Source organism: Nesoenas mayeri (genome assembly GCF_963082525.1).
Source record: "Nesoenas mayeri genome assembly, chromosome: 6".
Classification (NCBI taxonomy): domain Eukaryota; kingdom Metazoa; phylum Chordata; class Aves; order Columbiformes; family Columbidae; genus Nesoenas; species Nesoenas mayeri.
Window position 1 is genome coordinate 37160035 of NC_137545.1, and position 26201 is coordinate 37186235.

Sequence of the window (26201 nt, forward strand, 5' to 3'; positions counted from 1 at the left end):
GGAACTGTTACAAATGTTTTCCTAGGATTAACTCAATTCACATTAAACGTGAATCTAACTATTCTAAACATCACAAATCTGTTATTAAATATCTGAACTCACTTGTTGCTTTGAAAGAGCGTTCTTATCATCAAGGATCACAAATCATTATTTTGATCCAGGTAAAGTAAGTTATATAATTCCAACAAAATACTATTTCTAAGGAAATTTCTAATTTGGACTTCAGCATTTCAAGAATACCTTCACCTGCATATCAGTTGTCTATCAGGCCCACCAGAATGGGAATGCATGGAGCTACTTTTCCCCAGCTACACATCCTAGCTGACACTGCAGGCTGCATTTCCATTCTATTAAATCTCCCACTGAACAATAATAAATCTTTCCTCTAAAATTTGGGATTTTTCTTTTTGGAGCCTGGGGAAATACTGTCATTATTTGGCCATTGAAATGTTTCTTTAAAAAACATGATCTGAGGACCATGCACTTAGAGGTATATTTTCTCCACCTTGATATATTGAAAAGATACATTATACTTAATGGTTCTTTGATGCATAATCTCTAATAGCAGAAGATAAACAGTCTTCATATCTGATGAGAAATCTTCGTTTAGAATTCAGCTGAGGATCCTGTTCTGCAGTAGATCTTACTCATGTTCTCAGAATTGCACCTAGCATGAAAATGGCCCAGAGATCTCTCCAGAAAGGCAGAGTTTGTGGTGCAAGTACTCTGCAGCAGTTCCTGGAAGGCAGATGCCTCCTGTCTAACTATTTTTATGCTATTTGTCAGACTATCCCCCTTCCTCTGCAGTTTTTCTGTCTAGCAAAAATACCAGCTGGCTATTTCTGGTCACTCTTCTTTGACTAAGCACTGACTAATCTGCTGCTTCTAACTCTGAAGCTGAGCTTATCTGTCCCCTTTTCTGCACATTCAGAGAAAAATGAATGGTAACGGGTCATACACGAAAGTCAGAAGAGATACTCAGAAGCTCTTTATGGATTTTCTGGAGAAGGCTGGTTTGCAAATGAAAGTTATTGTCTTTAAAAGTTATCTTGCATTCAACAACATCACCTCCTGTTATAACAGATTTTCTCCACCACCAGTCTATACAAAACCACAGCCCCTCAGACGCTCCCATTTCTCACCCAGCGCTCCCATTGCTTCACCAGAGCTGGCACAGGACAGCACAACCCACAGGACATTCTGCTGCAACATGGTATGGGTCTGCTGGGAGCTATATTGCATCGTAAAGAAGCAGGTATTATTTACGTGATTATTTTACTGTTATTAAGTCCTCCTACAGTGCAGGCATACCGAAACATGATGAGTCATCTGCAAATAAAATTCTGTACTGAAGGAGGATTAAAATCTAATAAGCTTCGACTTTCAGCGGGAGGAACTCAAACACTGCTACTGAAAAATCACAGAGAATAAGTGCCAAGAAGTAAACACCAAGCGCTATCAACCTCCCCAGTAAAGCAAAAACTAGAAATGTTATTAAAAAAATTAAGTCAGGTCCAAGCTTACATTGTCGTGTTTACATTTTGTTATCTACTAAGTTAAAAATTACATTAATATTTAAAAATTTCTGGCAGAAATGAAGAACACATAAGGAAAAGAAAGCTCTGTTCTGATTTTCATCACTTTCATTGCTGCCTGAGAAGCGTGTTTTAACTCAGTAGTGCTTTACAACCTCACAAATTTCAAACAATAAAGTGATACTGTACAACGAATATTAAACATTTTCTTCCATTAATCTTGGTTTTCAGCTCCAGATACAAAGAATTACAAGTTCATCGTTGCCAATAAGCAAAGAAGCACATTTTTAAAGTTGCAGAGCATAGGAAATATCTGATAATCTATGAAAATCAAATTCTACTGGTATATCAGGCTTTCATAAAGAAATCTGTTAACACGTTCATGCCTTTGCACAAGAGATAAGCCTGCAACAGCTGAGGTACCTCTCTGTAGAACCGATACTACAGTGATCGATTGGAAATACATTTGACTTTTAAGACTGCAATGATGTTCCTTTAAAGGGCAGATGTACAACCACTTACCTATGTGATATACCAAATAAAGTAAAAGCAGCAACTGAAACTTGTACTAGAGAATAGTTTTAATTCAATTTTATACAGAAAAATCGAACAGTTTTTTACAGACAACAGTTAATACTAATCACACGCAATAAACATAATATTCCATCCTTTTCTAACTATTTTTGTCTACTTCTAGCCAAAACAGACATTTTTCATCCACTACAGGCTAGGGATGGCTGTTTGGCACATAATTCCCACATCACCCCACTATTGCCAAGCAGCATGCCCAAACCCTCCCCATTTAATGTTCATTTCTTCTATTCCCATTTGCAAAATTCACCTTCTACCTACATCTACCTCTTATGGCACAGTATAATTCTCTCAGGCATACTAGTAGGATCCATGACACCAGCCAAATTACTTAACACTGCCTAGTTATATTTGTATATTGTGCCTTGCTACACACCTGTTTTTTCACAGTTGGAACCTCTGAATCAACGAACACAAAGTTGCCTTTAATGGAATCCCAGCAGAAATCTGATGGCAAAACTGAAGACCAATTTTAAGTGTCTAAAATCTCCTGCTATAAAATAAATATAATATATATTATAACATGTATATTATATTTATTTCACATGGTATAAATTATGTAATATGGATGTTAACTCATTTAAAGGATGTTACTGTTCTTACTAGTCTAGATAATGCACAGACTTCTTTCAGATTTTTATACAAAAGAAACAACAATCCCAGAAAGAAAAAGAAACAAAAACCAAAAAACGGGAAAGAGCTGTGGTTATGATTTTTACACTAAATAGCCTAGACTTAACATACTTGTGTGTTCCTCATTCTTCATGAAATGCTGTTATCGTGCTAGTATTCCCTCAATATCAGCATCCTGTTTTAATTTCAGAATCCTTTGGGATGATCTCTCACGAGGAAGGAATTGGTACTTAGCACAAAGAATAATTAAACTGCCATTTTCTAATGCAAAAATACAACAGGCACATACGTTTTAAAGGTTAGCATTTAAACGTAAACTCCAACACAGCAACAATTTTTTAAATTGTTTACTGTTCAAATACACAGACAGAGATCATTATATAGCCTGTTCCAGATTTCAGACTTCTATCATCATTTTGCCTGCCAACTAAGGAAAAGATTTCATGATGTGTGAAGAATTGCAGATTTTAGACCTATACTTCTGTTCAACAGCTATCAGTCTTGAACTTGACATCCATATGCTATTTTCTCCTCCCAAGAAAGTCACTTAGACTTTTGTATGCCTAAAAAAAATCATGCCCTTACTGGCCTCTCATTTCATTTTCAGTGAATGAAAATTGCATTTTGCTGTTGTAAGTACAGACTGACCTATACAAAAGGCTATATTTGCCAGTGCTGCACAGGCAATGGATTTTTTTTGTCCTTTAGATCTTACGTATAACACGTTTAGGATCAAACTGTTTTTGACTGTATTGATGCAACTATAACGAGGACGATAGGGTTGCACAAGTGTCACCAACATCAGAACGCTACCTTGGGGATTTAAGTTCTATATTTCATTAACCCTTCTGTGAGACTACAGGCCTGAAGCATCTGTCCTTTTGTAACTGATGTAATGAAATGCCCTGAGAAACATGCAAAATGTGGGATCTGCATCCTATCACACATCAGTTCTATTCTGTATTTAGCCTCCACTTGGTTTTAAGGGTCTGCATGGTATTGTGAATTGAAATGTAACTCTCTGAAGAAATGTAATGTGCTCCACTGAGGGGAAAAGATAGATAGACAGACAGACAGACAGACAGACAGATAGACAGACAGACAGATAGACAGACAGACAGATAGACAAAATCCCTCAGGTCTTTAGGAGTGAGAAATGCAATTCTGTATAGCTCCTGGAAGAGAAAACAAGACCAAGGCTTTTTATGTGGTCAGTGATCCTGGAGAATTCTGTTTAGCTACCCAGCTGAGACACTCTCAAACAGGTCAGAGTTCTGAATGCCCATCATTTGTCTGAAATTCAGTGACCTTTAAAGAATGCTGAATTGGATATCCAAACTAAAGGGCCTCAGAACCATGAGCTTTCACTTATGTTCTTTATTAGTATTATTATTCACAGCTGTGCCCAGGGTATACTAAGTATTGTGCAAACATAAGGGAAAGCCCATATATATTTAATTTTTCAAGCAAGAATAGGAATGGGTCACTGAGAAAATGATATATTCATCAATGAATTAATATAGTCACTCCCCAACTCAGTTGTCCAAGTAGTATGCCTGAGATAAGGAGTGACAGATTACATCAATATATCCACATCTGAGCATCCAGGGGATAACACTTTCAATTGCTCAATGTTTGTCGCATGTAACTCCATTTGCAGTGCACCAGAGTAGCATAATAGGGGAGGAGGATCAGCAGTCATGTCCTACAGCTAATCAAAATGAGATTTCATGGCTCAATTTAGTCATTCCGATGAAGAAAGTGCACCTGGATCCATACTATCTAAGGCTTGTTGGCATTTAAATCTGCCTGTTAGAAAGTCTGAACTGGGACGAAGCTTTTAGCTGAAAGCAAGCTCTACTGTGACATTTCTGAGCGTATGGACCATGCATTTCAAACAAAACTCCAGTAAGTGGAACATCACTTTAATAAATTATTTTCCAGTAATTAATTTTGAAACACAAATAATTTTGTATATAAAATCATAAAATCAGTTTCTTTGTATTTCTTTCTAATATCTTAACCATGAACCAATAGCTAATCCTATAAAATACTCCCACTTACAGAATTGTGTCTACCAAGTTTCCATCTGATATACTATATAGATTAATAGAATCATGTTGGTTGGAAAAGACCTTTTAAGATCATCAGGTCCAAGCACTAACCTAACACTGCCAAAACCACCTCTAAACCATATCCCTAAGTGCCACTCTATGCATCTTTTAAGCCCCTCCAGGGATGGTGACTCCACCACAGCCTGTTCTAATGCCTGACAACCCCTTCTGTGAAGAATTTTCTCCTACTATCCAATCTGAACCTCCCCCGGTTCAACTTGCAGCCATTTCCTCTTGTCCTACCACTTACTGCTTCGGAGAAGAGACCAACACCCTCCATGCCACCACCTCCTTTCAGGCAGTTATAGACAGTGGTAAGGTCTCCCCTCAGCCTCCTTTTGTCCAGGCTGAACAGCCCCAGTTCCCTCACCTGCTCCTCATCAGACTTGTGCTCCAGGCCCCTCACCAGCTTCATTGTCTTCTTTGGATGTGCTCCGGCACTTCAGTGTCTTTCTTGCAGTGAATAAAATTCACCTTCTCAAAAAAGCCAGTGCATATTTACTACACCGGACTAAATACCAGGATAGGACATCAAATCATGGACCTATTAGTTGCATTCAAGTTTTCAGGTATTTCTATAAAGGTAAACCCATAAATATGTCTGAGTGATCTCTAAAGCAACCCTGAGGACAGATTTCACAACCTGCCTGCTGTTTCCCCAGCATTTTGCAAACAGCCCAGCACCAACTCTTCCCGTGAACCATTCACATGCAGAGCCTCTTCAGGCACACCTGACCACATTGGGACATGCTGGCTGCAAGTTCCATGTCGACCGCTGCCTCATGAACGCCCTTTACAAAGCCTACAGTTACAAAGGCATACATTCTAAATCTTTACTCAACCCCTGACTACAAAGAGAGATTTTAGTGCAGAATTTGGCCTATACATTGTTTTGATATATTGATATGACTACTCCATTCACTGTGAAGCAATTGTAGCTAATCAAATCAGGAAGATGAATGAACAAACTACATTCTGTGAATCACAAGTCTACACTGGACAAGAAATACCAGCTAGAACGAGACTTTGTTTTCTGCTTTGACAGTATTATCAGACATTAGCTGCTTGAGCAGAAATTGTAACGACAAAAGCTGTATTTGAATGTTTTTCAAAGTTATGTTTTAGCAACATAAATATCACAAAACTAAGAGCAATGGGTTTCAAAGCACTGTAGTTCTATTCCACCATAATAGTCCCTCATCCTCTGTTACAATTCTGAAACTAGGCTCAGTATGAACCTACAGTACTACAGCTACAGAAAGGAGAAGTTATAGTTGTTATTATGAACTTATTTAGACTGGAGCCTTATACTACACATATATGTTGCAAAAAAATGACATACATCTTATGCTATCATTCTTTTCTTGTATTATTGTAAAACAGAAACAAGTAGTTATATTGAAATTATTATCTCAGTACTTACTTGGGGTGCTGAGGAATAAATTAATGTTCATGTTAGTAATTTTTATCATGCCCAGTCTCAGTTTATGACTACATATTTATAAAAATGGAAATCCACTCCTTATAAGAATTCTACAAGCATACATATTTGAGGCAGCATCAAAATGAAAAGTGAAATGAACTTATTTCTCAGGCATTGCTCAGTATCCCACCATAAAAGTATTGCACAAAACCACAAATGTCAGAATATGCATAACCAATTCTAAGCGAGCCTAACTTTCGGTCATTAAAGACGATTCTATAGCGCTCCGTTGACCCTAAGGATCTTACAGATTTACGTCTATAAAGATTTTACTGAAGCCTTGGCCAAATATATGCTGGAAAGTAACACCTTCAACAGCATTCAAAGCCAATGGGAACACAACCATTACCGCAGAGCACAGGAGCTGTACTTAGAGACAGTAACCAAATCTCTCAAATGGTCTTTTAGAAATGTAACATTTCTGTGGTAAAATTTGGTATATTAAATACCTGACAGGAAGAGATCTGTTCTTTCAGCTAAGGAAAACAGCTGATTCTACAGTCTGTGTAAGTCCTGCTTCTCAATATTAGTGAATGAAAGATGATGACTTAATTTTCCCTTTAGCAGCTGTCCAGCTCCAGCCTAGCCTAGCCTAGTTTAGATTTCCAAACCTAAAGAGACCAAACACATTTTGATGCATACATCAGCGTTTCATCTTCTGTGTTACAATATTTCAGGCAACAGAAAAGTCCACCCCAGAGAGAATATCTACTATGTATCTGTTATGAATCAAATAATGATATGTATATATCATAATTTGAATGTATACACTTTCATAATACATTCCACATAGTTTCTTTTTAATACTAAGTCTAACACACAGTTCAGATCAATGGATCTCACACCTGTTGTGCCACAGATCATTACCTAATAAGGAAAACACTTTATGTATTCAGGTCAACATGAGATTTATCCATCCCTTTCAATATTACCAAGCAAAACTTCAGCTGGAGCATCAGTATAATCCCCCCAAAAGAAAATATCTCATACCAGTCAAGATAACCCATTCCAACTCACTCTAATGCGGGAAAAATATAACTTTGGAAGCAAATATACTAGTCTTGAGAGGAAGGACAGTGATCAAGCTGCAACACCCAAGGGAGGGGGCAGACCATAAAAAAGACGCTCCTGAATCACTTCCCCACTCTCCACACAGACCATGCACACAATTATCACTTCCCTTAGTATTTTTTCTTACCCTCCATGTCCTCCATTTCTCTAACTACAGTTATAAAGCAATGTCAGTTCCTTGGTCTAATATCCTCACTATATCGTGTGCTGTTGCAAAAGCAGCACTGTAAGATACACTTGCAAGGAAGTATTTTGAAGCATACAAGAGGATAAAACAGAAATTTATAGGAAAATGTATAGGGAATCAGAAAGATTAGTGAGAACACAGCCAGTGTAGCCTGACAGTTAGCATAGCAAGGCCCCATTTTTGACTGAAATGGAACATCAGGGCTGCATTGCTAACATTTTACCGCTACAGACAAGAGGCAAAACAAGAATGGGATGCTTTAAATAGCAGGTGTTCGCAAAGAACTGGCAGTGTCAGACACCCCAAAGTGACAACTAGTCATTTATATCAAGCAGGTAGCAAACCCTGCTCACCTAGCATGTCTCCCAACTTATGGATTGGCTAGAAGAACCCATCAAAAGGACAGCACAAAGGAAGAGAGAAGCCAACGTGAGATGATAAACTGAGCAGAACTGCTGAAATTGTGTGGGGGAGCAAAGTGATTCCAGAAAAAATTATTTTCTTCAAAGACTAAAAAGTTTTAATACTAAGCAGATCAAAAGCACTGGCAATGCTTTTGTGACATGTAAGTTAACTGTCAACTGTCTATTAAGAGTCTGTTTCTACAGATTTAACATGTATTTGTGTGCTTTTATTTATTTGTGCTCTTTTATTCTTCATAAATTTAGCCCCTTCAAACCATGAGGAAAGATACATTCCAAAGACATACAACTAGTCAACTAACAGCTGATTTCAGTTGTTCAATGCCTATCCACTCCAGCTGAGTATGCAGTCACAGTACAGCCAGGCAGAGACTACCTTCTCTGCTGGGCTTTTTTGTAGAGTTTCTAAACACTGCCAGGGTGCCACGAGTAGTGAAAATGGAAAATAAAAGCTTTCAGGTAGCCTTACTAATCTTAGAAAAAAATTTTAAAGACCCTTTTAAAAGAAATGGAGTATTTCAGTTATCCATTTGATACTTACGTCTTGCAAATCTGACAAATGAAAACGTAAAATAAAATGAAGCCATTTCTCATTATTCTCTAAAATTGTATTGTTAATAGGTAATAAAATTGTTCTATAACACAGTACTTACTTTTATGTTGCTTCAGTAGCAAAGACAGACTATTGCATTTTCATGAAGCAGAACAAAATGGAAAGCCAGATGTCCTGCTTTCTTGTAACATTCAAGTTCTTTACAGTGTTAGATTCTGCTTTTAAGTGTTTCTTCTCTTTTCTTTTTTTGAATCAGGTTATTGTACCTGTGTTTCTATATAAATCGCTCCGAGTAATGTATGTTGAATTTGCAGAGACCATTTGGTCAGATTCTAATAATCTCTCCTGGGAGCTGACACCAACTTCCAGCAGCAGGTTGTACACTGCAAATTAGAATAATAAAACACATGCTGCTGCAGCTTCAAAACAAAAAAAAAAAGCAAGTCTGTCTTTATTAAGCTGAAGGATGATGTTTTGAGACATCTCAGATGTCTCCTAGACAGAGCTTTCCTTTTATTTATATAAACATGTAAATCCAGTCACTTCTGGTTTTCCTTCTTTTCAACAGAGAATGTGCTATTGCAAAGCTTTTGTTCCAGATTCCACATTTCTTTTTGTCCTTATAGTCATGCAGCATTACTTAATTGACCAAGAGAGAAAACTGGTATTTTAAATTTGCATTGAACGACGATATATATTTATTTACACAATGTAGCATTTTCTTCTGTTTTAAAATGAAAGAAATATACTTCATTTTCTCCACATAAAAGTGTTTGGGGTTTTTTTTTAATTATTTGTGTAAAGGTAATCTACACAAATGTCTTGAAACGTAACCAAAAATACTAGTTTAAAAAGAAACTTATTTCTCCTCCAGATTAGCACTGTGTTTCGGTATCTGTCAATGTAATACAGATAAATTATATATTTCTCCCTTACAATTCACTATTCTTTATTACAGCGTTCCCACTACAAATCCCAGGTGGATTAAGACTTGTCATATTTGACCTCTTTGGTTAAAGGCAATCCACTGCATAATGAATTTTACACTATTCTGTAAAATGAACAGTTCCACATGCATAAATGTTAACAGGAATCAACATCTACTATTTCTTTCTCTGACCTTCAACAACCCTGTCCTCTGCAGAAAAAAAAACAACAGTTTTACTAATTTATAAGCACCATGCAGACACAAGCAATCTAAACGTCTTTAGCAGTTGTGAAGAAAAAACACGAGAAAGTTTCTACAAAGTGAGAAATTCTGAGAGCCCAAAAGAAAAAAGAAAAGAAAAGAAGGAAAAGGTGTGAAGATTTAAAATATTCCCAATACTCACTGAATGCAGCCACTGCAAGAGCCAGTGTGACAATAATGGAGACCCAGGAAACCCACAATGCCTTCTTTCTGTAGCTTTGAGCTTCATGAGGTTTTAGCCTTGTACTGCTTTCTAGTAAACCTGATAAGCAATAAGCAAAGAGGGTATGAACAATACAGTGCTCCTTTTAAAAACACAGCTGTGTTACTTCAGACCTAGATCACATATTTACATTCTATATTACATACAGAATCAAATCCTGCTCACATTATAAAGGTTAAGTGCATAAAGCCACCTGAAACATATGAGTACACAAGGAGAGCACACACAAGTTGTTTTGATTTCACACACATCAGTCACTTAAAAAGAGCACTGCAATTGTAGGGCAGTTATGGAAATTCACATCACTTACATTTTGCACCTGTACATCTAAACAAGAAAGGGCTCAGTCCTATACTCAGATCAAAACTTGTTTCAGAACTTCAAGATCCTGGACATAATTAACATAGGAGAAAACACGTGTGCTCACCAGTCTCTGCAAAATAACCTACCAATGCACAGGAACATACTGCACACATTGAGCATCAAAGCAGAAGCAGGCATGCTTTAGAATCAAAGCTACCACTGTTGAAAAGACCTCTTCAAGCATAATGTCCTTCATGTGAGGTAAGAGCACATCCCCATCTAGAACTCACTGAAGAACCAATTCTGTCCCCACTGCAACCAGCACAGAAGTCTGTTGAACACTAGGGAATGGGATTGCTTTCTTTTTTGATGCTTTCAATTTGTGGAAGTCTTTTGTCCACTCAACTTAAATCACACAGAATTCAGGTTAAAAATGAAGAAAATAACAACATTCCTCAGTTTTCATTCTCTCGGTCTTAAGACACTTTTGAAATGCACTCAGAATTTAACATATTTGCCTTCTGTATATCCCATTCAGATTATTTTGTGTTTAATACATTAATCTAACTGAAACCAACATTCTTTTTCACCAGCAAGTTCCAGCTCAAATGTACTTAACTGGAGAGAACTCCTGATGGCTTTTATATTTCTTAACAAATTACTCCAGAAAATGTCGGTGGCCCCTCTCTGGTGATAATCACTTTTCAGAGGGATTTGCCTGCACTGAATGCACTGAACTGGGGCACTGGTTTAATAGCACAACCTCTCAGTAGCTCATCTAATGTCTTAGACAAAGGGTTGAGAACAGGGACTCTGGCAGACTGAGCAGCAGATTAAAACGTAACAGCCCAAGCTATTGATATCCTCACCTTCCCCGGTTTTCTCTCTGATGGCTCTTGCCACTTTCAAGGCAGGGACACCTGATCTGGTTATCAGTGTACTCCCAAATCCACGCCAGATTCATCCAGTTTATTAACAGATATTAATTTTCAGCCAGTAATATACTGGCTGAAATATACTGGCTGAAAACTGCAGTGGTTTGGGAATCAATTCTGCAGTGAATCAGCCATCTCTGCCCCAGGGGCAGCCACGTGTCAGCAGAGGGGCAGGCATCCAGGGCTGCTCACAATTCAAGCCACCAGACCTTTTTCTGCCACTTGATGTCTGTCAAAATTACTGGTTCTAATCCTAGCATAATTGGTGGGATTCACACTGTCTTGGAAAAATACTCCATGCTTTTTTCACCTCAATTACAATTAAAAAAAAAAAAAAAGAGAGTTTCCTTCTGGTAGTTCAGAAAGCCACTGTGGGAATATCATGCTTGTACTGTCTTTTTAGAAGATTTAAAATATTACCTCAATTTTGTGTTACACATTCCCCTCTTTCTGAATGGAAAAGAATTTCCAAACTTGAAAGCTAGAAAACTTCTAGTCCCTGTATAGAAACTATGTGTTTCTTATTATGTGTGTTCTTTGTCTGTTTAATACCTGAAAACTACTAGATGACAACTCTGAAAGGTTTGAGTCTTTTACTGATAATACTGCACAGATATTTCTCACACAGCCCACTTTCATTTGTGTGAAGAAATACTTTTTTTTCCCCAACGTTTGGCCTATCATCTGCCACTACATATAATGATCAGCAGTTTAGCTGCTGTCTGATAGGAGGTAACTTAATAACACATCTTGAAATATAGGAGATATTTCTACTAATATAACCTTAGAGAAAACACATCATATCAGGTTTGATGTGTTCACCCCTCATGCCCCCTCCCCAAATCACGGATTTTAAATTACAGCCCAAATCATATTGGAATGTAACACAAAGTACATTTTCTTAGCCAGTTTTGATTCTCGGTATTCCAGACCTGAAATAAATACTGATCAGAATGACAGACGTCTTCACCTGTTTCTTTCTTTAAAGCCATGCTATGATTCATCGCTACAGCTCACTGTTACCTGGGAAGTCCAACATACACAGTTGATACTTACAAATCAAATAATATCCTAATTAAGCTGAGAAATTAATAAGCCCCACTACTAGTGCAGCACTGCTGATTACTATTCACACATCAAGCACGTGTCCAGTATGACAGAGACTGCAATCCTTACAAAACTGAACCACTTCTGCCGTGTGTGTATGTCTTTCCCTTGCTCTCTCAAAATGGCTGGCATATTCTAGCTATCAGAGATGTGATCCCTTCCTTCCTAAACTAATTCAAATATATTTTCTGTATTTACAATTTTTATCCCTGGGAAAGATCATATTATTCTTACGAGTGTCCCAGGGGAAGGCACACAAACATACAAACTCATTCACATGACCACCAAGCCCATAGGATGAAATTATTTAGAAGCAACAACAGTTCATTAATTTACACGCAACAACACAATTCACAAGGTAAGCCTCCATATTTTTCCCACTGACCATAAGAAAACAAGTTCTAAGCATCCACAGCAGGCTGAAAGATAATCTTCCAGTATGATCTGCAATGCTACAAAAAAAGCTAGTACCTACTGATAAAATTCCTCACCCTGAAATTAACATAGTGAGTAGTATTATTGCCTTTAATTTATTTAACACATAGATATCCTTAAGGTAAATAAAAGATTATGAGCTGGTTAAATCCACTGGATTTTTACTTTATTTTTCAGTACCTTCATATATTAACAGATTTTCTTCCCATAAAAAAAAAATCAGGAGAAAAAAACCTGCCTAACAGTTGCAGAACACAAGCTTGGCATATTTGCAAAGTGATTCTAGGATATTCTTTACCATATGCTGACTTACCAGAAGTACTTTTCTATTTGGCTAACGGATCATTTTAAAATGTCAAGTTAGAATTTGTGGAAGAGATAAGGCTAATAGAAAAATTGTTCCTCTAAGATGTTAATTTAAGGACCTCATCCACAAAATTATGACTGATTTTGGATCGAGCTCTTAAAGAGCAAATATCTTGTCCCAAAATTTAGGTTTAGTTTTTATTTTTAGCAAACATGGAAGTATCATCTCTATAACTGGACCAGCTATGATTCATTGGAAAGGATCATAAGAAAAAGTACAATCTAGAAGGACAGACTGTAACAATTTCAACAGGGACAACCTGCAAAAAGCATACCAGATTTTCCTCTACAATGACTGGGAATTATCCTGGTAGATGGAATTAGCAACTATAGGAAATGCTAAGAGAAAGCTACTGCAAGGGCCATAGAAAGAATGTGAAGGCAGAGAAGGCAATTAGCAGCTTTACTCTCATCTCCCTCCTAGAGATAAGGTTAGGTACATCAGACACTCTCGTTTTGAAATTACCCTTAATACCAAAATTGCCACCTTTCACCTTCAGCTCTGTCATACTGGGCACTTCCACATTTGAACTATAATCAAAATTCCTGATACCCATTTTTTAAAATAGAACCAAAGCCTCAAATTGCCCTCAGTCACCATGTCTGTCCCCTGCTGTTGCTGGTGACAGTGAGGAAACCCCTGGAAAAGGGCTGTCCCCAGCCCGGACATGACTGAAACCTGTCAGGGAAGATGGTGACTGCTCTTCTCCCTTACTTCTCCACTTCGTGTCTATGGTTTGCGAGCAAGCACAGACATTTGTGAAGCTGAAGAAAGAACACGGGATACAGGGGTCGTGTGTAGGATGGGATGAAGACTGAGAATACAAAAGGGACTCTGGGATGCTGAAAGCAAAAACAGAAAGGAAGAAAATTCAACAGGGAGGGTAAAGAAAGCCTGTACATGTAATAAAAAATGGAGACAAACTGTGTGGAAGAGGCGTTGAGGAGGACAGGGCAATGGGCAGGGTTAAAATGGCAGCTGTCTCTGTGGGCAGCCGGTGAGTGAGCGCCTCACACACCGGGAACAGATGCCCGAAATTGGTGTGCTTCGCATTAAAGAGTAACACCGTTTGGAAACAGGCGGTTTTTCATCCCTAGTCAGATATTTAGGCGAATAATAATTTTAAAAAAACGAGTTGCATGCAAGTGCATTATACACTATGGAAGGGAAATGAGGGGTAAGGAAAGTGCCCTGACCTCACTGCCCAGCCTGGTCCGCACTGAGCCACCACAGAACGCCCCGTTGTGCCCCTGCTCGGGCGGCGGCCGCAGCCCCGCCGGCAGGTACCCTCAGCGGCCTCCCTCTCCTCAGCGGCGAGAAACCCTCCGGCACTGCCTGCTCCCCCCCCGGGCCCTGCCGCCCCCTGCGCCCCTCGGCCCGGGCTCTCCCCCTCGCCTGCACAGCGGGAGCTGCGCCATGTGCCACTCGCACCCGCTTCCCCGCCAGGCAGGCAAGTTTTCGGGCGAGGTGGGAACAACCACGGATAGAGTTTATAAAAATATTTCAAAGCTGTCGCGGGGCGTTCGCATGGGAACTAAACAGGGGAAAAGCTTCGAGGGCGGAGCGGGCTGGTGGGGGAGAACGTTGAGCGGGTGCCAGCGGAGGGCAGGCGGCGGGGCGCTGAGGCGGGAGCGGGGCCGGCGGGCGAGGCGCGGAGTGAGGGAAGAGCACGGGGTCCGGAGGAGCCCCGAGCGCTGAGAAGCGCGGCGGGCGGCTGCGAGCAGAGAGCGGCCGCTGGGAGCAGTTAGGAGGGCAGGAGCCGGTGCGGGGCTGCCCAGCGCTGAAGAAGAGGGGGCGGGAAGGGCTGCTGTGGCGGAATGAGGAGAAGGGCATGAGTCCGGGAGAGCCAGGCGTGAGGCCGCTGCAGGGACAGCGTAGGGAAGGCTGCCGGGGGTGGGTGTGAGGCGTCTCGGGGCGGCGGGACGCGATGGGACATGCCACACAGGAGGGCAGCGTGCAGGAGGGCGGCGAGGGACGGGCGGGTGCTCACCTCTGTCCTCCAGCCCTTCGCTGAACTGCCCGCTCTCCCCGATCCGCAGCTGCTCCGGCTGCTGCTCCCGGGGGGGCACCGGCGGGCTGGCACCAGGGGGCTGCACGATGGCGGGATCCGGAGTGGTGTCCAGGGGGGCAGCGGGCGGCTCCATGTCTTGCGGGGCGGCGGGAAGCGGCTGGCGACTGTGGCAGCGAAGCGGGGAAGGAGCGGAGCATCCAGCCCGGGTGCGAGCCCGGGGAGAGGAGGAGACTCCGGCTCAGAGCATCAGGGAGACGGCGACAAGCAGCAAACAAACTCCTCCGGCTGCTCCCCGACAGCCGCTCCTCGCGGCCGCCTCATCACTAACCTCGCCGGCGGCGGAGGGGAAGCGGGGGGGGGCAGGTGGGAGAACGGTGCCGCCTCCCCGCGCTGCCCTTCCCCTCCCCGCCCCGGGGAGCACCTCCGGCGGCGGCAGCGGCACCCGGCTCCGCAGCGGGGCGGGGGCGGGAGCCAGGGCCGGGCGGCAGCTCGCCCCCGTGCGGAGCGGCGTGTGGAGGGCAGCTGTGAGGGCAGGAGAGCTGGCGGGAAGGGCTCTGGTGGGTCGCCCTTGGGGGCTCCTCGCCCTCAAGAGCCCGCAGGCACCTGCGGAAGGTGCGGCAGGACCTTGGGCCGAAGAAGCGGGAAACCCGTCAGCCCCCCTCGCCGTGGTGCGCCTCAGCTTCCTCCTCCCGCTGCCGACTCCCTCAGGGAGAAGAGTTGTCCAGTGAGTGTCCAAACCCGGAGCCCTCGCACAGCAGAACGAGAGGCAAACACCTCCCGCTGCCTCGCCTCACCTCCCCTCACACAGGTAAAGACCCAGCACTCCTCTCTGCTCAGGGGTTTGCTCGTTTTCCATCTGCCATAACCCTTTCTTCAATATCAGAGCTGAATTGCCACACACACACACACACGCACCCCTCAGACTCCCCAGCACTGATACTTTGTTACGCTGACAGTTGGTTTTACCAATATTGGCCTAAATGCTGGCCTAGAATACATGGCAGTCTCATGCTGATTAGAGCTGGAGTCTCCTTGGCCTTCTGGGCCGGTCTCACTTAGCTCACCTGGTGGTCCTAGGGCTGCAGAATAACATAGGGAAAAAACTAAAAGCTCAGGAGAACGGAAATGTAAAAAATAATAATAATAATTATAATTTTACTGATAGATCTGTGCCAGAACTGCCTGCTTCTCTGCTGGTTTCTAATGCCTAGATAGAGAGGTGCAAATAAACAAAAGCATTTTCCATGCTAGCATATCTCCCAGATGCATGCTCACTAGCATGCGATGAATTTTGAAACTGCGTTGTATTTTGGCTTGGGTCTAAGAAAACGTCAGAAGACAATCAGACATTGCAGAGCAGGTCCTCAGCTCATATGTATGGATATAATTCCCACTTAAGTTATCTGAAGATCAGGTTGCCTTTCTCTTTTGAGAAATTAGCAAATTTGGGGAGTATAGAAAGGCCAGCAGGAAATTAATATTTATGCTAGCATAAGGACATGATTTCATAAGCTGTCAGAATCTTGCTGGTGTCAGCCTTATAAAAGTTTTGCATAGTTTAGTAATACCTCTTTGGGAATGGTTAGTGAAACATTGCTACCAAAATGTCTTAATTTTAATAAATTACTCAATGCTGTATGTATTTTTTAAAAATCTTTTCAGTTGTATTTCAAAGCATAAATTATTTGAAAAAGTAAATATAAGTAAATGTTAAGGTAAGTGACGTAAAATATTGTTTAAGAAACTGATTGGCATTCTGGCAACCTCGTAGAAAGGCGATGGCTGTTGTGGTGTTAGGAATTAGTGTTTGCTTTTTACCTAATCATACAATTCCTTTGTGTATAGTCTACCATACCTACTATATGAAATTGTTTTGAAGTCTTCATGCCTCTCGCCTGAATTTCATCTTCACCCTTAGCTATCCTACCCTTTGTGATCCCAGAGCTTTCGCTCTTCTAGTTGGATCAGCATTAATACAAATATAAGCAATGTCAAATGTATTTTCTTTTCCCTTACGCAATGGATACAAAATTACAAAGTGCCTATTTGATGTTAATGTCAAGAGAGGTTCTCATGTGCGTAAGCAAACACAAGTGAGTTCTTCTGAGGGAGGTGTTGTTCTTTGGGTTTGGGCTGAGTTGGGAAGGGCTGAAAACCAGTAACTCCATAAAACAAGTACAGTTATTTTCTTTATGGGTTCTTCATTAAGCTCTGGCGGCCTTGAACCTACGAGATACAAGAGAAGATCTGTATGGGTATGCATGTGGGAAATGAATGAAGAGTAGAAAAGACTTACCTTTTGCTACTTGCCATAAATAACAAATTGTCATGTCTCTCTACCACTTCAAATGTGTTTGTAAAGTGAGAATCTTTAAATGGGTAGAACCAGTTTTGTAACGTGGTCACAGACAAGGGATTGGGGCCAAATAACTTTTCAGGACCTCCCAGGGATACAGAAACCTTTGGTGAGTGAGTCTGGGGAGACACTCTCTCGTGCAGAGTGCATCCAGTACAAGCCATGAAGAGTCTCTTGAAATTACTGCAATAGATCTAATGCTCCCTAATACAATTATTGCAGGATCCTTCCTCTTCTAGGGAGATAGTTAATATCTGATCCATTCCAGTAGGAACTTTCTTGTTCAGTACATAAATGAAAAAGTGACCAGTGACTCCCTTTGGCCACTAACTTCTTTCTGTAAGTCTCTCTAAGCTACTGTGGTATTCTTATAACTTCCAGAAATCAAACCAAGAGGAAAGTCCCTGGAGATTCTTAACTCCATTTCTTTCAAAGGAGGTGAAAGGGGTAGGTTTCCAAATAATTTGGAGGAAAACTGGAACTAGGAACACCAAACCACAAGTTTTAAACTTTAGTATGTTCCTTTTTATTTTTTTCAGTTCTTCTCATTTGCTGTTCTTACATAAAACTGTGTCTGGCAGGGACTGCAGCTGTCTCCATCTGTATAAATGTTACAGTGTTCAGGCTATAGCAAAGACTATAAGGCTTGCAAGGAGTATTATAATTTCTTTTAAATGATTCTCTTTAGTGCTTTCAAATATGTCCTCATGTGAGAAGGAATATACTCTGCATTTAGCAAATACAAATTCAAAACATTAAGCAGATCCACAATGAAGAGCCTTTCAAATCAGACCGTTATTTATATAAGCTAGCTACTAAGAAGCAGAAAGACTGCCATATCATAGCAGCTGGAAGCTACTTGGTAGCATTGCCACTTATTTCCCATGATGCCTCTTTCACCCAAAATATGTTCCATTGGGTAAAGATGTAGGGCTAGGGTTCTAAAGACGTGGATCCTGTTTTCCAGCCCTGTTGGACTTCTTGTGTAGGAAGCCTATAGGCAAAGTCATTGAAGAGGAAAAAGGACTGACTGGAATAGCTATATTCTTATATGATTTTATTTCTTGGTCCCTCAAACCTCCCTTTGTTGGATATGAATAAGGAAAAGCCAAAATCGATTAAAAAAAAACCAAAAACAAACACATCTCTGGATCAATTGAAATAGACTGATTCCATCCTGTATTTTATGTCTGCTGCAGGATGAATACACATTTGCAGAACTTCGTTGCCGGTGGGAACTGCCTATAATTTCCATAATATTTTTGCTTCCAGAGAAAGGTGATTCCAAACATGATGGAGGTTTCTTGCACCACAGCAACCTTGAAGAGAATTTCTGTTGTTTTTCTTTGTCTGGATTGTCTGTGGTCTGGTTTTGCTGTAGTTATTTGTGGTGGTTTCTTTCTTTCTTCCATTCCTCCTTCCTTTCTTCCGTTCCTCCTTCCATCTGTTGAATAAATGAAACATATCAATCAGATTTGAGGCTCTTCCTCCAGGCCCACTCTAACTTCTCAGTAAAGTCAGAGAAAGAACTTCAATTATATTTGAAGAAAATCAGATTAGGTCCATCATTTTATTCTTTTTTTCAAGTTAAGACATTTTCCTGAGGGAATAAGCCATCTCTGGGCAGTAGGTAGACCTACTTTCCTAAGTCACAGTCCCTTTGGTTCACTTAAATGCTATTCCCATACTACCATCAGCACCCATTATGGGATGCCAAAGAGGAGCATGGTGCAAAAAGGCAGAAGGAATGTGGTGCTGTTGCATCGTGTAGAGTGAAAGTAGAACCAATGGGTGACAATGGCAAAACAGGTCCTGGTCTGTCAGTGAGATATTGGTCACTGAATGAATGCAGAACACTTTCAGTTCCTCCTCAGTCAATGTGGAGCTGAAATAAATCTGTTTTCATTGTAAGCAATTTTGGATGTGTTAGCATTATATATGTTCATTTGTCATTCTAAAAATGAGAGCTGCATCTATTCTGGACTTTCTGTTTTTCCTTTTCTTTTTAGCGCTACTGACTGGAATGTTTTCACCTGAATTAGCAGAACACAGTGGTGCATTCAGAGACTCCTGAGAAGGAAGTTTGCTTGATTTCATTGATGTTAACTAGTCAATGTTCCGTATTGACCATCATCCTAAGTGCAGCACTTAAATTAAGAGCACTCTTGTATATTTGGAAAGAGTTGGTCAGCTGGCCCAATTATTGTTTTTTTAGTATGTTTAAAGGCATGGAAGCAAAATAACTATACTGTCACCATTCACCATTTTGTTTGCAGGGTTGCATTTCATACACATATTAAACACAAAGCTGCCTTTTTCTGGCAACAAAATACTTTATTTGTCACTGGCATTGTATTACAGTGTCAGGGAGTGCTAGTGTAAGCCAGGGTGGTTTATCAGTTTGGTCTGTTGATGTCTCATGCCTGACATTCAAAAGAAAATGCTTACTTCTTCCTTTCAACAATATACCTTTCATGGAACTACAGCGGGAGGCAATGGCATCCCCATTCAGTTTTACAGGAGACACAACTGAAACAAAACCAAGGACCAATCCAATTCTAAACGAACAGCCAGGCATCAGTCCTGTAAAGGTCATCACTATAGATCTTAATCTTAAGTGTTATTCCTCTAGGACCAAAGTCTGAGAATTATTTATGCTGGTATTCCTAAAGGCAACACCTTCAAGTGTTTATGCTGTTTAAGTGCGCTGATAGTTTGCACTACAGCTACCATTTTGTGCCTGTCCTGTGGATGAGATAGTAAGATACTTCCGATCATTCTCTGCCTTTTAGACATGTGTCCTCTGCTGAAATTAATACATTAAATAAGTCTCTTTAGTGATGAAAACCTCTAGGTTCTGTATTTCACTGCCTTTTTTCATGAACCTAGTCTTTTAATAGTCTCTTAACCATCTTGTGCGAGATTCACTACCATAGTTTTCTTTTACAAACAAATACAAATTAGACTAGATTTTGCAGGATGTTTTTTAACTTTACTTTTGTTTGCTGGCTTACTTGATGGCATGTAGGCAGAGGCAGAGGTGTATTTTGCTGTTGTTTTCTAGATCACCTGTAGTCCCACAGCATGTTCAGTGGTCAACAGAATGAGAAACTCTGCAGTAGGTTCTTTTAACTTGGTCTAAATACTTCACAGCCTGGTATTAGTCATGCTATTTTTTTAATTTAAAATAAAACAATAACTATGATGTTAGTACAATAATTCTACATTAATTTTTAAACTGCAGAGCATGCTTAAATTATCATCTAGTACGTGGGGGTCATTTAGTGTTTTCCTCTTGCACTGGTTAAATAGAGGTTAAATAGAGTCTAAATTGAAATCATCTCTCTTCTTGGCATTTTTAGACTGAATAATGTTACGTCAAAAATAACCAGAATGTTGTTTTGAAAAAAAGAATATTATAGTTCAGTATCTTTTCCCTCAGGCTATGAAAGAGTGCCTATAATATGATTCCGAGAGAATACAGCATGTGGTGACCTTGGTGAGTGATGACACCTCATAGAAGCACCTACTCTTCCTCTATGAGATGTTGCTGCAGGATCATATTTGCAAAAGATGCCAAAGCTAGCAAGAGCCACAAGCATGAATAAATTCCATCATGGCAACAAAGGAAGAATACAAACATAGAATACAAAATATGTCATCTTAAAGTAAGCAGAAGATCTTGAAAAAGATTTTTCACAGTAAGTACTTTCCATCTTGAAAGTATTTTAAAAGGGGTTTTTAATTTGAGTTAAATTTGCTGTGGAAATACGGGAAACCAAAGGTTTACCCACCAAAACTAAACTTACTGTTTTGTTCAGAGAAACATTATGCAGTCAGGCAAGACTACATGCCTTTATTTCAAACATGTTATTTTCTGCTTCCCATGCTATGTGGAAAGATCTTCTAGTGAGACTCTAACCATAGTCTAATAGATGACATGAGTGTAAGTAGCTGAGATTTAATTTGTGCATCAAAGAAAAGAAAAAAAGAAAGCTAGGAAATTCCTAGGAAGCAAAAGTCAATATAATTTTGTAATAAACTTATCCAATGACTTATGATCACTTTATGATAATTCCTATCCAAATGCATCTTAACTACTAGGGATATCTAATGTATTTGCGTAACTTCATGTTTTCTCCTATATCTTTTCAAAAATAATACACAATTTTCCATTAAGTTTATATGATTGACCACAACATGAAATGCAAAATCACAAAACATTATTTTCATTATGGGTGACTTTTCCTATTGCCAAGCCAATGCTTATCCCTCTGTTTGATTTAGCATGATTAAAAACACTGTGAATGTTCGCAATTATCTATCCTATGGATAAGGTAGTTGGTTAGTAAGCCTACTAAAACATCTATATTACGTTTAGCAGCACTATGGCTTTGCACATGGCTTTTAGCAATAAAACTGTCCCGTACACAAAAAGGAAGAGGGAGATGTCAGTCATATAATTTAATCTGATTATAATAAAATTCAATTTCTGCCTCCTTCAAATTTTCTCTTAAGCTGTCGATGGTGCCTAAAAGTAATCAAGGGACAGGCAGTCACATCATACTGTAGACAGCTTCCCCTCCACCATCAAGAGTACACATATTTTCAGTATCGTGGTGCAGATGTGCTTCAACAGCAGCAGAAGTTTCATTTGATTTTCACATTATTTTATTAGAAAAGGTGTATTTTAAGAGGTTTTATTTTACTGACAAAGTTTATATACTTGGATTCAGTTTATTCATTGACTATCACAGCTATCACTGGACTACATACTGGGTGTAGTTGTATTTACAAGTTTAGGCAAACTGAGGCCAGATCTGTAAAAATAAGTAGTATGTTTTATTAAACCAACTGGTGTAATTAGTTTCCCACTAATATGCTCAGAAAGTGTAGCTAGATGTACATTCTGCATGACTTCAGGAAGGGGTTTGTGTGTCCAAAAGTACCTGATTTTTTCACCTGTTGGCTTAATTTGAAAAAACTATCTATAGACATTGCCTTATTTTTGTACCAAAGTGTCTTCATTTCATATGTCTGGGTTTTGTCATATTTAGGATGTCTGTATAATTCGTTGGCAGGAGATGCAACATAAAATGACTTTTCAGGTTGCATCAACTATGAGTTGTATTTGGGTCAGAAAGAAAATAGTATATTTCTATAAAGTTTGAAAATCTGCAACAGCTGGCTTGCGGAAGGAAAAGAAACAACTTTGGTTTTACACCCCTTCCCTGAATCACCTCAGTTTCACTTTGAGTTCGATAAATGTAATCCTTCATTTGAGACTCAACTCATTGCTTACAAAGAAATATTCAATTGTTGTTTTGATAATGTGATGTACCAGCACTATATCTTGCCCTTCTGGCTGGTGAATTGTAGGTTGGATTGACAAGCTGAATTTAGTAGGTGGGACTTCCAATTGGCCAGTTGAACATGGCAATATGGCAGTTCTGGGCAGGAGTGCCCCCATCTGTATTCTGTGGCATCCATGTCAGCAGCCGTTCAGACAAAGGTGAGATAAAGATGCAACGGGGTAAGGTGACGTGTGTTTTAATTAGCTGGACTTTTAACAAGTATTATAGCACATATGTGTGACAAAGATAAAGGCCTCACTGTGTCAGTTCCAGCCCCCAAATATTCTTACAGACCCACTGCACATTTCATGTACAAGAGGAACACAGTTTATGTTCTCAGAGCAGCCAAAATCATTTTTACATCAGGCAATACTTATCAGAGGTTATTCGTGCTTAAGTATAGCTATTATTGAGTTGTAAAATAGATCTGGCCTTTTGCTTCTTGGCTCTTAACTTACACTTCTCCAACTTTGCTATGCATCAGCACTATCTTGGCTCATTTATTGGAACTTTGTATGGAGACTGAGAATTTGGAACACACAATCAGTTCATGCCCATAAGATGCGGGTTTTTTTCATTATTCTGTCCAAAATCTCTTTTACTTCTTCAATAGAATTGCTCATTCTTCTTCCCCTTTCAAAACTGACGAGGAAAAATAAGCAGTATTGTAAGAATGGATGGCCTGAGCCAGTGGTCACAGACTGTGTCTTGAGAGGTTGAGACAGGACATTAGGAAAATATTACTCACTATGATGTTAGTGCAGCAGTAGAAGTGGTTATGGAAGAGCTGATGGACTCTTCCCACTTGAAGGATTGATTTATAAATTCAGCTAGCAAAAAAGCCACAGGTAGCCACAGCTGACCTGGTATAGTGGTGCTTATAGTCCTCCTTGGGGAAGAGAGTTGAACTAAATGATTTCCATAGGGTCCTTGAGGCCCACACTTGTATGATTCAACCGATATAAACATCAAGGGCTATTTAACTAAGGTTTTACCCAGTAAATTATAAATTAAGTAATATCAAAATAGGTTGACACAAAATGTGCAGCAGTTTAGACACAGTGTTAATTCAGGACTAAGAGCAGGTTTATTCACCAAAAAAGGGCAAGTGATATGTTTTTTATGAAGGATAAAATTCTGATGACTTACTCCTCGTAGATTGTTTCTTTCCTGTTCATTTTAGAAGAGCTATTAATGGAGTATATTACTTATCTGATACAGACAGTCTCCGTAGGCCCTTTATTCTACTCCAGTCTTTTTATGACAACCCTATTTCCTTTACTTTATATAACTTTGATTTTGAGGCTCCTTTTTCACTGTTTCATTTTTTATCCAGAAGCATAAAAAGGTGACCTCATAGTTATAAAGATTAAGATCATTAATTTTGAAATGCTCTGGAACTACAGGTTGTTCTGGCTGGTGTATCAGTAAACTTCCTTGAATTGCCTCTTTTATCAACTTAAAGGGCGTGTAATTCTCTTGACCAAAAAATTCAATCTCTAAATAGAAGTAAATTACGAAAGAAAATCAAAAGCCTTTCAAGGTCTGTTTCACATCCTAAAATCATTATAAATACAAGTTCACTGAGATTGTTTTGCATATCTTAACCTTGAAGATAAAATATCTTTGGAAGCTATTTAAATTTTGTGAAGATTTTTTTCATGAAAGTTTTTAAAATTAAATTATAGTCCTTTTTCTTTAAATATAATTCAGTATTAAGACTGTCAAGTGGTTGCCACACTAATTAGATTCATATTGCATGGAATATCTAGACAGACTTGTTGCATCTATACTTGTTGATTTTTCCACTAGATGGCATTATGCATTAACTACAAGTTAATTTATGAGTTTAACCATAATTTCACATGCTAAAGATTTAAAAAATAAGAAGTGATCTATCGTGCTTGCTCTTAAGAGCTCTCGCAAGGGCGAAAGAACTGTGTCTCAAAAATCACTTGACCTATTTCTACCTAACAGTAACCCAATCCCTTCGTAATGCATCAAGTATGGATTTACTCAGAAGCAATAAAGGAAGTCAGCCATGGCAACAGTATCTGATCCTGTGTGCGGAGTGTCTTCTAGAATAAAACTCTTCCAACCTTTTCTGCATTTAATTTTTAAAGAGTGACTTCAGTGTTGCAGATTCCTTCCTTTTTGGCTACATGGCTTCAACTGAAGTGATAGGAAGTGTCCTAAGTAAAGCTGCAATGCTGAAGAATGCTGTAAATAAAGAACCTCAGATGAGCTTTTTTTTTTTTTTATTTGGAAGCTAATTCAGGATAGATTATCAGAATAATTTATCATTTCAAGTTTAAATATAGATATGCTTTTGTTTCCTCCACCCAGATAACAGTGATCCCTAACAAAATTATATGGTGCTCAAGAGTGAGGTTTGTAGAACTTAAGCTCTTGACCAGCGAAGCACCATCTGATGTGAAGCAAAGGTCAAATACCTTCCCAAGAACTGACTAGTGGGACTTTTGCTTTAATCCCAAGATTTGTGGTGACTGGACAAGGTAAGATCAGCAGTCCTGGCAGCAAGAAGGCAATGGCAAGGATTTGGTATGTGAGAACCAAGGGAGCAGCGCTAGTGGTCTGGGAGATGGAAAGGAAGGAGATGAAACAGGGACAAGTAACAAAGCCAGAGATGTAGAAAAGAGGAATCACGGAGGGAGAACAATGTGGTGAGAGGAAGGCCCAAATTTTTCATGCCAGGCTTGCTGTTGTTTTTTACGCGTGCTAGTGTGTGTAGGTACATGGGTATTAATTTTAAATCTGTATTCTGGGGTGATCCTTTGTTTTAAACTTGTCTTCCAGAACTGAGATAGTATTCACAAAAGAGGGTGCATCAAATTGCTGCTCAAATATGTGTTACTTAGGATACACTTCCCTGCATTCCATATTCTGAACTGGCTTTCTTCTTGATTCTTCATGTAGAAAGTAAGAGGCTCCAGGCTGGAAAGGGATAATCTAATATAATAACAGCTAACTTTAAGAAGGGGTATAGAATACAAGCTGGATGAACCAGTTCAGTTAGCTTGGGCTGGTAATGGGAAAGCATCCGAGGCCAAGAAAACACGTAAATATTAGCTTGGTATTAAACAGGTCTTTTAAATTGTCGTTGTGGGCAAACGTAATAGAAAAGGAGTTAAACTTGTGCTTAGAGTTGTCTCTGCATTGGGGTTTTGTGAAGAGGACTACCAATGCCACTTGTAAAAACTTATCACAGACATTGCCATAAATTCAGGCTGTTAAACTATTTGTGTTTTCTATTTAAAACTTTATTTTACTCATGCTACCTCATGAGCTTTAATAAACTAGAATTTTAACTG

At 39.6% G+C, this 26201-nt stretch overlaps 1 protein-coding gene across 1 annotated transcript in view; it reads right to left on the reverse strand.

Moving 5' to 3' along the window:
- The window catches only part of TMEM163 (transmembrane protein 163), a gene marked incomplete at both ends in the record, with an annotated part of 91561 nt that extends 76269 nt beyond the window's left edge, over positions 1 to 15292 (reverse strand). Inside the window, 2 exons of the mRNA XM_080346941.1 lie at positions 9921 to 10040; positions 15139 to 15292. Coding sequence (XP_080203067.1) covers positions 9921 to 10040; positions 15139 to 15292 — 274 coding nt within the window. The remainder of the gene's footprint in view (positions 1 to 9920; positions 10041 to 15138) is intronic.
- Between the last annotated feature and the right edge of the window lie 10909 nt (positions 15293 to 26201).